This window comes from Pseudonaja textilis, chromosome 2 (genome assembly GCF_049901715.1).
Source record: "Pseudonaja textilis isolate UNSWEBS1 chromosome 2, rPseTex1.2, whole genome shotgun sequence".
Lineage (NCBI taxonomy): Eukaryota > Metazoa > Chordata > Lepidosauria > Squamata > Elapidae > Pseudonaja > Pseudonaja textilis.
In genome coordinates, this window is record NC_141991.1 from 217,146,408 (window position 1) to 217,158,722 (window position 12,315).

Here is a 12,315-nt window from a genome sequence, read left to right on the forward strand (position 1 = left end):
GTTAACTGTGGCAATTGGGATTGGAATTTTAGTTCCTAAGCAATGAAGCTATAAAGCATAATGTCACATGACTGAATTTACAGCAATCCCAGCACTTTTCATTACCTTCATTAATCGAATCCCACTGGTCATTATGTGAGGACCCTTCCCGATCCGAGCCATTCCTGATTTGGTCCTTTTCAGCCCCAACCTCAATAAATTAAAGGGATGGCTCTCCACCCCACTATCTATCTATCTATCTATCTATCTATCTATCTATCTATCTATCTATCTATCTATCTAATCTATCATTTATTTATTTATGTGCTGATTAATTTATCACATATATTAACTGCCCATCTCTCTCACAGAGGAGCTCTTTTGGCTTCCCTACAATCTACACTTCTGTCAACCCTGCCACCATGCATTATACTGACTTTGCTGTCCCCAGCTGACCTTCACCACTTTACCTTTGGTCCTTAAATGTAGTTTTCTCTTTTCTTCCTTTGCTATTCTTACTGCATCAAATTTTCAATATTTACTGTATTAGTATTGTTCTTCTATTTCTTTTACCTAATTTACTTTCTTTGCTGTTTATGTATTCTTGTTTCCATTATTGCCTTGTTTCCATTATTGTTCTTGTCTTACCAGCAACTTCACGCCTTCCTGGTAGGACTATCTACAGATACTTTACCTGTATATTTCTTCCATTCAAAAGCAATGCCTTCCTTTTTCATCTTGTGATCTCAAGATTTTATTAGGATTCTTCTGTATACTGCAAGTACCATCTAGAGCCCTTCATATGCTCATTACTTAAGCCTGTCAGGTTTTGAATTAGTGTGCTTAATCCAACTCATGAGGATCAGTGATGTGTTCCTCTTTTGTTGATGTTGGTGATATATATGATTTGATATTCTAGAGATGGGTAAGCTGCTTGCAACAAGGAACCTAGTGTTATATGTGATCATTTAATACTATCAACCTTACAACCGCTCTCTGTATTTTCACCAAAAGTATAGTAATCATCTTCATCTTTATGGAATTCATACTTTATTATTGCCTTCTGTGAACCCATTTCAATCTCTTTATACTTAATTTTCTTAATACTTTTGGTCTTTGTATCAGTCACAGAAGTCCCCCATTTGACTATCTTTCAAGCATTGCTACTTTGCTTTATGTTGCCTTACTTCTGAACTCTTGTTCAGTTCAAATAAGTAGAAAAGATGTGTGTGTGTGCACTTTGAGCTCAATGCAAGTCACAATGAGGTTGCACATTTCTATTGTGCATCAGTAGTACTGCTGTTGTATGACATATTAGTGCAGAAACATTTCTCAACAGAAATTTTGAGCACAATGTTGTCATGTACTTTGTTGACCTCTGAAATAGGGAGGCAACAAGATGGACAGGATTACTTCCTTATTTTTTTCTACTTTGAAATGTTCCCTATAGAGAAAAAGAATGAATGTGGCTAAACCCAGTGACATACACACATACAGGTGTACACCAGAATAATAAAAAAGTAACAAGTGATAACTTCTCAATGTTTATTGCACTTGCAGATTTGCATACAGCAGCTCACGTTAGAATTACTTGTTCTTTCCTAGAAAGAGAAGTTTGTGAATATTGTCCTGTAGGATACTCTGATATGTTTATAAAGTTCTTTGCCTCTAAAATTGATTATTCATCCTCATTTACAAGAAACATCTGTAAGAATTTGAGAAGAATTTGGATCAGGTCAAGAGTTAGCTACTCCACCATTCTATTTCAAAGAGTAACCAACCAGATACATTTTGGAACCTCAGAAGAATGCTTAGCAAGTCTTCTGATGTTTAAGATATGCTGCTTGTGATTTAGGAGATGGTATAATAGTAGCTGTAGTTTGTGTGTGGCCCTACCATTCAGTATTGCCTTCTGACAACTGTCTGGACATGTCCCTACAGTTTTCTTGGCAGGATTCAGGGAGTGGTTTGTTTGATAGAGCCTGCTTCCCAGAACTGAAAGTGATTGGCCAAGAGTCACCCAGCTGGCCTCATGCTTATAGTAGGAATTAGATTCACAATCTCCCAATTTTCTTAACCACTAATTCTTAACCACTACACTAAACTGACATAGCTGAAATATATCTTTACTAAATCTTCATAAAATTTTATACATTTCTGTATCTTCTATTTGCCCAGCCTCCATGTTAAATGTCAAACTTGTCCGTTTTCAAAGTCCATAGGCGATTCTCCAGTTATATGTTTGGAAGTGTGTCAACTTCAAATTACATATCTATAACATTTTTTAGTTATGCCCAGCAGCTCAAAAATATTACTTACTTTTGCTTTAGTTCCACTGGTAGATGATTTATTTCATTTCCCCTGGTCATGAGAGTTAGAAAGCTACTTAAAAATTAGTGTAGAGCTGAGCTGCAGGTTATAAAATAACATCTCCAATTTTATTTAATAACTTTATTTTTTTCCTTTTTATCTTCAGAATGTACCAATTGTTCATTCAGACAAAGAAAAAGTAAGGAATGAGAAAATTTGGCTGTCAAAATTAAATCTTAAAAGCACTGGGCTGAAGGATTTCTAAGTTATAGTGCATGTATGATTTGTCTGCACCAAAAACAGGTTTTAAACCATTACTGTTTAAGTAATAAAAGTTTTGCCTTCCATCCTGCACAATTTGTGTGCCACATAATCTGCAACATAATCTCCAGTACAGGATTTTTCTGAGGTCACTAGGCTGATAACTATTTAAAATTGAGTGCTGGGTTAGAAGGACATTTTATCTAATCTAATTCTTAAAATATTGGTTTAAAATGTGATTATATTCTTAATTATGATGCTACTACATTCTGTCTTTTAGCTTGACTGGATCAACAGCTAGTAATCATGTACAATTATTGCACAAAATTATTATAGAACTCATGTACTACTATATAGTGAGGAAGTCCAGTTAAAATAAAACCCACAGACATCTGCTCTTACGTTAGGCAGTTACCACAAATATATCAACTTCATAAACTGATTGTTGTCTAGGTAAATACATACTTTAGTGTCATGTCTTAAAAGTAGTAGTTTAAAATTATATTTAAAATATAGATATAGTCAGTAAAGAATAGTAATATTAAAATGCTAAGTTAGCTGAAAAGAAAAATTCAGTGATTTCTAGTGGAAAAAAATTGCAAATTAAATATTTTTAGTGTCATACTGTCCACAATACCAGTTGTGATGCTTTGGGTTTTAATGTTATTTATTTTAATAATCCTTCATTCTCTTATTCTTTATCTTGCTTTCTAATCTTATATTCTGTAGTTCACTGTTTGAGTGGGGAGTGGGGTTGATAATACATAAGCCACCATTGAAAAGATATATAGAATTGATGTGTTATAATCACGCTGGTCATACTTCCTTTAGTTTAATTATTCTTTTTCTATCTCATCATGAGTAAGTTCATTAACCATAATTTAAGGATAACGCTCAATAATCATAGCCATGATTTGAGATTGACGTGTCACTCTTGGGAAGCACTTTCTTCCTGTTCTTTTTGTCTGTTTAAAAGCTCTATTAAAATATACATTTTTGTTATTGGTAAGATAAAATACAAGTTCAAGAAGCTTAATTGCACTTTTTAATTTAAAAAAAACAGCAACTGTTGCTACTGTATTCAATTACATTATTCAATATTGTATTCATTCTTTTATTACTTATAGATTGAATTTATTATTACAAATATCTATATTTGTATTTAAATTCCCTAGTCAACTTTTGCAATCAATGCATAGGAAAATACCCAATTATACAGTTATTGAAAAACAAAACACTTGTTTCAGGAGTAAAGTGAAGCAGGGGTGATATAGAAAGAAAAAAAAATAAAGTTAACTGCATTTATTAGGAATACCTGTGATCTACATACAGAGCTTAGCATTCCACATTCACTCCTGGCTTCAACATATTTTTGTCTTTATCACAGAGAGTCAAATTTGTTTACTTTAGGGAGTCTCAAATCAAACAATGTCATTTTACTGCAACTCCAGCTGCTTTTTTCTACTTCTTCCAGGAATCAAGACTAATTTTATCTTTCTACTGTTCTGCTTATTATTCTCTGAATGGTATAAAGCAGACAGTGCAACTCCAAAAACATTCATAACAAAGTATTTTTATTGGTGCATCAGGTATCCTCATAACTCACATTTGTGACGAAGTTCTTCTTAATGTCCAATCCTTTGTATATCTGTCTTGTAGTATAGAAACATAAAAAGATCTCAACCCCATGATGATTGAAGCATGGTACAGTATGGTGGTTTCAGGCAAGAGTGAGGGAGCCTTCCCCAACCCAACAAGGGTCAATATAGTGACCAATCAGGATTACAGAAGTGGTCACGTGACATGGACTACATTTCCCAGGATACCTTTAACTACATTTACCATGATGCATTCCCTTAAGAGGACAGCTCACAACTCCTAAGTAACTATCCCAAATCCAATTAACTCTAAACTGTCTGGACATCACAAGGGGTGCTATAGAAAGAAAATAAATAAAGTTAACTGCATTTATTAGGAATATCTGTGATCTACATACTCAAAATGCTGTGTCTAAAAATAAACTGTGGTTTAGTGCTACATGCAAGCTAAGTTACAATATTTTATAAACATAACTCATAGCAGTATACAGCGCATATAAATATTGTTTTCATCTTGTACAACTCTATGTGTTTTCCAACATGAGAAGCAGTGAACAGATATTTTAATTAACATTTGAGTAGTAAATAATTCCAGAATGATTCTGAGCATCTAGGGTAGTCATGTTGACCAGAAAGTAATGTGAATAAATGAAAATGAAGGCTCAGTAAGATTGTAGTTTGTAGGATATAAATAGTATTTTCTGCAACGCAGAAATAAAACTTGGAAAAAGTTGTTATTGAATACTTTTCATTTTCCCTGAAGTATAATATTTTGTTTTTTTCAGTGAACCTGTAGATTAATAGAAATGGTTCACTGACTATTTACATTAGATGTTTTTTCGTGTTTTAATTAAGTTTTGTATTTATATTTTCCACAGATGATTCAGCGAGAAACAGAAGTAAAAAATAAAGTTACTGCAGTGGCATTGACAGATTCAGTTCATAACGTGTGGCATCAAGAAGCTGATAAAATCGTTCGAGAGTGGATGCGAGAGGTAAGGATGTATTCTGATAACCGAGTGCATAAACTGGCCAACTATCATTCTCATTATCAGAAGCAGCACCTCCTTCCTTCTGCTTTTACACTTTTCTCTTATGGGGACATTAATGCCCTTGTACATAAAGACTGTTATAAAGAGACTATGAACTGTATTCAATTTATCCAACAGGACTTAAATTTTTCATACAAACTCCAGATCATTGTTAAAATCCAATTCTGATCATCAAAGAGTTTCACTAAACATTATGTCTAAGGTATATATGCTTACATACTTACCATAATGCTATTTTGTTTAGGTTAGTTGGAGTTGGAGTGCAGAAAAAATGACATAATTAAGAAAAGAAATGCAGAAGAGAAGAGAAAATCTAACATAAATCTAGTTTACATTATTTATTCATTCCTTTCTAACATTGCAAACTGTTAATTCCATCCAGTCATAATTTTCATAGTCTCCACCTTCTTAATATCCTACTATTCCATCATGTGCATGTTTTGCGGGTTAATTCTCATTCATTATTCTTACAAGCAAACCCCTTCAACATATTTCTTTCATATAGATCACTAACTTTAAGGTTCATTGTTTTGCTACTATTCTTTGTTTAGTTTTAATATTACTGGATAAAAAGAAATATAAGCCACTAAGAGTCTTTTGTGATTGGAATGGCACATTCAAGTAAATAAATAAGCATAAATTCATTTGGGAATTGGTTGAAAAAAATATTTCTTTAAAATGACTTTCTAACTCTTAAATATGGAAATGCTACCCTGAAAATGCAACTCATTAGAAATCTAATATTTACTTCATTTTGCAAGGTTTTTTTTCTTTATATTTCTGTAAATACCAATAACAAAGTTTTCTGTATATATCTTTTTTTAGCAATTGAGTAAAATACTAAAGTTGAAAAGCTTGCTGAGAAAAAGAAATATATTATGAAAATTCAAAACATTGAATATATATTATCAGGAGCAAAGCATTACAATTTACATCTCCCATTTTAACCTAATAACAATCCATTACCTTTGATTTTATTTTCAGAAACTAGTGAATTAAAATATGGATGGGATACTCAAAGAATCTCATCTAAGCAGTGTTCTATTACATGAATTTTAGATGTGTTTCTAAACTACGTCATGCCATCAGGGTATATTTTTATTACATTGATTGAGAGATTGAATAATAATTCTTTTTTCTCTCAGTAGCTTTGTACATGCAGTAGTAATTGCTGTTACTGAAAGAATGAATAGTTAACAATAGCATTTTTTCATTGCATCTATCTACCTATCTACCTCACAGCATACATATTTTAATGCCAGTAGAAGTCCTATTTTTAAATTTTTGTTAGACATTGTGATGACTGATAAAACAAATTTTCCATTTTCGTATCTTCAGTCTGCATTTGAAATACTTAATTCTTATAACCAATGGCTCATTGTATATAGGATAAAGTAAGTTAATTTTGTTGAAATCTTTGGTGTTCTCTTAAATTCTCTGATGTAATGTTATATCAGTAGAAATATTAATTTTATCTATGTCAAACATATAATAGCTCATAAAAATTCCAATTCCACTTTCTGGTGTTAATTAAAAACTGATCTGCAAATGTGCATTTTAAAGTCTTCATAAAATGCAGAGGTATTACCATCACACAATTAGGTAAAAAGATAACAAATACACTAGCAAGTTATATATTTTTAATGCTTTCCTGGCTTTTTTTGCACAGTTCAATCATTTTACTGATCTAGTGTTTCTTACAAAAAATGCAATGCCTGTGAACAGTTTCTAATCTCATACAGCACCTCTTCTTCATGTTCTTCCCCCTCTCTCTGGTCCCAGAACAGTCGAATTGTCTTGACAAATCTTTTCAAAACTCATGACTCTGACTTTATTGGTGGAGATGACTTAGAAATTCTCTCCTCACCTAAACACATCTGACATCTTCTTCCAGACAGAATGAATTAAGAAGCTAAAATAAGACACTTGATCTACCAATCAAGAATCTTTCAAGGATGGATTCCTTGGTGCACAATTGTGGCAGCAAACATTTAAAAATATACAATATATGCTTTTTATCATAAGGACAATCACCCATTATTTATATGGGATGCATGTATTTAGTTCTTTCTTATTCCTCAAGTTTTATTATAAGTATTTAATTAATTGTAGAAAAATGAAATCAAATATTCATATTTTAACAAAAACTTGGTGGATTATTTTATTTGACAATCATTATTTATGAAAAGTAAAAGTAATAGTTCTGGAGAAGACACTATGATATTTAAATTTGGAAGTTGAAAAGTAAAAGACTTAATTAGGAAATAAGCAATTAATAGATTCATAATTTGTAATTCATGCTGATTTATTATTCATAATATCATTCATATTTTATTTCCCATAACCTATTTCATTTCTCTCTCTTATTTTATCTAAGACTTGAGTCAGTTCCATTTTAATAAAGTTTTAGCCCAATTAACCATACTAATTTTACATAAGTATAGAAAAAGACAGGACCAATTAGGATGTATTATTTGAACTAATGCATCTTTAAGATATCTGAAGCATGATAGACTCCCCTCAGTATTATTTGTTTTCAAGGGCAAAGTATTTCCAATTTTTTCCATCTCTTTTGATACCACTTAAATTCCAAGGGTCAGGTTATCCTCTTTCTACCTGTTCCATTTTGTATATCTTCCCCTTAATAGTGTGATGTCCCAAGCTAGACACAGTACTTGGGTGAGATCTATCCAATGGAGAACAATAAAATAATTATTCTCCATTATTTAGATGTTACTCAGGAGTGTCTCATATTAATTCCATGTATAATATATTAAATCCTTGAGGAAGATTTAATATATTTATTTATTTATTATTAATCAAATTTATATAGTTAGCCATATTTGCCAAGCACTTGCGGCAGCTGATCTAGGGATTTATGAAAGGAAAGTTCTTATTGTTAATGCTACTTCCATGGTAATTTCATTGCCAGGTAAGAGAAAATATTTGTGGATGTAATTATAAGACCAGTTTATTTTTTTGGTCGTGACATTACAATCTCTATGATTAAGCTTCTGCAATAGGGTTAAAAAAATCTAAGGTTTTTTATAATTCAAAGTTCTCTTCAATTTCAGAATTGCTGTAATTGGGTATCAAGTTCAGAACCTCTGGATACATCAGTAGAGTCCATGCTACCTGATTGCCCACGTGTTTCTGCAGGTATGCAATATCTGTTCCTGAAATAAGCTGGTTGTTTGCCACCAGGAGATTACTAGTTTACTGAATAGCATTTTGATGTTTTCAAATTTTTCTGGATCACCAATTCACATCAGTGTCCTACATCTAAGGTAAAGATAGAGGTAAAGGCTTCCCCTGTCCAATCATGTTTGACTCCAGGGAACAATGCTCATATTGGTTTCTTAACTAAGGGAGCCAGTGTTGTCCAAAGGCACTTCCATGGTCATATTATCAGCATGACTATACAGGAGGCACATGGAATGCTGGTACCTATTTACCTACTTGCATTTGAATGCTTTCAAAGTGTAAAGTTGGCAGGAGCTGGGGTAAGAATGGGACTTGGAGTTTTGAGATAAAGAAAAAAGGGTGAATGAGAGGGTAAATGATTGAAGTATGTATAGTAAATACTTGCATTGATTTGATTGATTATGTTCTATAAAGTTGATGTTCACAGTTAGTAACCTCATACATTGACTTCCCCAGGATGATATGCACTGATCACTGCTATAATTGAGACCATATATTTTTCTATTAGTCATCTTCTTCTCTTTTGCAACATTGTAGACTTCTCAAAATATTGTAATTTGAGCCTGATCATTTGTACTTCAGGTGACAGCCAAAGTTAACTTGTCTATGATCCATGCAGACAGTTTGTTTTCTTTCTTTCTAATTAAAAGTATCACAAGGAAAGCCATTGCCTGCATATTTCTCAACTCTATAGACATACACACATCATGATATCTGAACATTAATTTCCAAAGCCTTCATTGTTCCTTGAACATCTGCTAGCTGTGGGGTATTTATTAAGAGCTGGTTTGATAGTTGATAATAAAAGGCATAAACATAATTTATTGGTATTCTTCAACTTTCTCATTTATTTATATCCCACCTTTTCATACATTTTCATAAGTAACTCAAGGGAACAAACATACCTAATATTTCTCTCCTCCTAATTTCCAACAACCCTGTGAGGTGAGTTGGAATGAGAGACAGTGACTGGCAGAAAGGCTTTTAGAATAAACCAAAGAAAAACATATTCAAATAGTGCATAATTAATCTGATATGATAATCACTACTAGCCTGGGTAGCATTAAAAGGAAATTAATGTAATGGAAGTCGGGTTCATTAGTTTTGACAACCTCAGTTGGGTATCACTGGAACTGCATCATCCTGCTTCTAAATCCGCTGGAGGCTTCTGATTGTCCACTACATGAAATAAATTGAGATTTGATCTGTTTCATAAGGCTATTCATATATAAAGAAAACTTGTAAGTAAAATTTAATTGAAACTGCATAAAGCAGGCATTTGTATTTTAAAATCCTGATAAATATAATATGTTTGATATAATGCAGGAGGATACAATGCAGGTGGAAGATTAATAGAAAATCTTAAATGTTAAACATAGAATAAAAATATTTTGTTACTAGAATTTGACCAATGTATGAAATAGTTGTCATTCAGAAAGCAGACCATATTTAAGCAGTTTAGATGGCAGCAAATATAGAAAATTCTAATTCTTTGCTGTCTGATGAAATAGACGTCAGAATTTTTTTTCTAGCCAAAATCAGAAAGTCTTAAGATCATTCTGTTCTCCTATATAGAAGCAAATAGAGGAGATGTATTTTTTGTAAGTACAATTGTACTTAAGCTAAAAAAAGCTCAAAATAATTTTTAAAATATGTACAAATTTCCTGATTATTAATATTGATTTCCAAAAACAATTTCACCCTTTTGTAAATAGTGTATATTAGTGTACGGTACTGTATGTTTACCAATAAACCAAAATGTAACAGTAAAAACAACAATAATATAACAGATCAATAAAGTCTATTGAAGTAGTTGCATATGACAATAATTGTAGACTCCATCAAAATATTAATAAAAGCTCATTTACTTATTGATTAGAAAGTTCCATGTTTACTTCAGTGCTTTGCTTATCTTAAACTCATTGAATTTGGTCCCTGTAGCACTGTTCTTGAAGATATTACTGTATGAATGGAGCAGTCAGATACTAGCACTTCTTTTCATTTGTTAATGGAGTATTATCTCACCATCAGTTCCTTGGAGAGAAATGAGCATATTTAACACATTGTCAGGAAGTATATTGCTTATCCTTAATGACTATTTTTTTTACTATTTTCGATTTGTATATTCTGTATCAGTGCTATCCATTGCTGTGAAATACCTAGAACATTGTGAGTCAAATATGATCTCTACAATGCATGTTGTCTTTCACAAAGAAAGTGTATAACAACAAAGGCTAAAATTATCCTGTTAGATCCACCTCTGTTATTTGGGATGGAGGCATCAGAACTGGAGCAATCCCTTCATGCAATTCATCAGGATAGTAGTAGTAAGGATTAATTCTCACTTAATTAATGAAGTGCAAATTGCTAAGGATTAGGGGACAATTATTCCTGAGCAGCTGAGTTCACACTTCATCTGATTGTGGATTAGTGGACTTGTAAACTGCAAGTGTGAATTAGCTTTGTGTCTCTTCAGCTGCAAGAAATCATTTTTTACTGTGAGTTGGAGAAACTTTCTTAGAAAGTCCAAGTGACTTTCTGAAATTCTACATTTTAAGATTACAAAACAAAATTATGTGAAAATAAACACATATCATACATCAGAATTTAATTGAAATAAGAAGCTTGATGTCTTTTGTGAAACAGATTACTAAACTGATTATTTTTCTAATCCAGTATTATTATCTGTTCCAACTATATTAATGTTTGTTTAAATTACTTGGTTTTATTTTTCTGTTGATATACTTGTATTACATTTATAATGAAAAAAAAACTTTTAATATTTCCCCATAACTTATTTATGACTCCTCCATTACTGCCATTCACTCCTTTTGTAAATGTACTCACAACACTCTTGATAACATTTTTCATACTTTTTGACATATATTTTTGTATTTTAATTTACAATTAAACTCGCATATATACTGTAGTTCTGTATATGGAAATACCACAAAATCAAATCTTCATTCAAATCTATATATTACATCCTGCTCTCTTAAAAAGTCCCTTCCCATGATTCTCTGGGAAAATTGGATTGGAAACACCTGAAAAACACCCAAGGTTTGTTTTAGAAAAAATAATGAAACTAATATCAAAGAATTCTAAATACTATTATATTAAATGCAAGTGCTATTTATAGCAAAATCAAGGATCAACTTCTTGTATCTCTTCCACCAATGTGATGTAATGGCTAGAAGCCAAGCTCCTTTGTTGGAAAATCAGCTTCTACCTGTGTTTTGTTGTGCTACTGGACAAAATAGCTGTTTGCTTGTGATTTTGTGCATGCTCACATCAGATTATATGACCTAGATTGTTTAAAGGCTACCTTCCACCAAGTTAAGATGTATATGCAGTATGCTGATGCATATTCAGGTTGCATTTTGAAAATGATAAACTTTTTAAAAATATATCATTAAATTTACTTTATGGCAACCATACTTTTAATAAGTTGGTTTTGAAAAAATATATGAACTTTTCAAGTTCTATTCATAGAATATATCGAATGTACAGATTGGAAGGGATCTCTGAGGTCATGTGGCCCAACTTATTGCCTAGTACAGGGACCTACTTCTAGTCTATCCTTGACTTAGTGCAGGATAGAAAGGAATGTTTTCACAAACTTTTTCACATTGCATTGCAAAAACATTAAATCCGTCATAGATGACCAAGCCATATTAAATCTACTTTGTAATATGGTACCATATTTTCTAATTTGCAGGGCTAAGCCCTGACAAATGCATGGATTAGTCTCTTGTAAGGAAAAGGGAGGCAATATATAGACTAAAGCCAGGACTTCAGGAAAAATCTAAGAAAATAAACTCAAGAGTGAATACCAATGAGTTACTGCTATTTATGTAATTATAAAAATAGGCTTTTGAATTACAGCCATAATTCCTTTCCATCTTTCAAAA

General features: G+C 32.1%; 1 protein-coding gene across 15 annotated transcripts in view; it reads left to right on the forward strand.

Moving 5' to 3' along the window:
* Window positions 1-12,315, forward strand: part of ARB2A (ARB2 cotranscriptional regulator A) — a 214,648-nt gene that overhangs the window by 130,902 nt on the left and 71,431 nt on the right. For all 15 annotated transcript variants that reach the window (XM_026719069.2, XM_087927054.1, XM_026719086.2 and 12 more), the window contains 2 exons: window positions 5,027-5,143; window positions 8,275-8,359. In XM_026719069.2, the coding sequence (XP_026574854.1) occupies window positions 5,027-5,143; window positions 8,275-8,359 (202 nt within the window). The remainder of the gene's footprint in view (window positions 1-5,026; window positions 5,144-8,274; window positions 8,360-12,315) is intronic.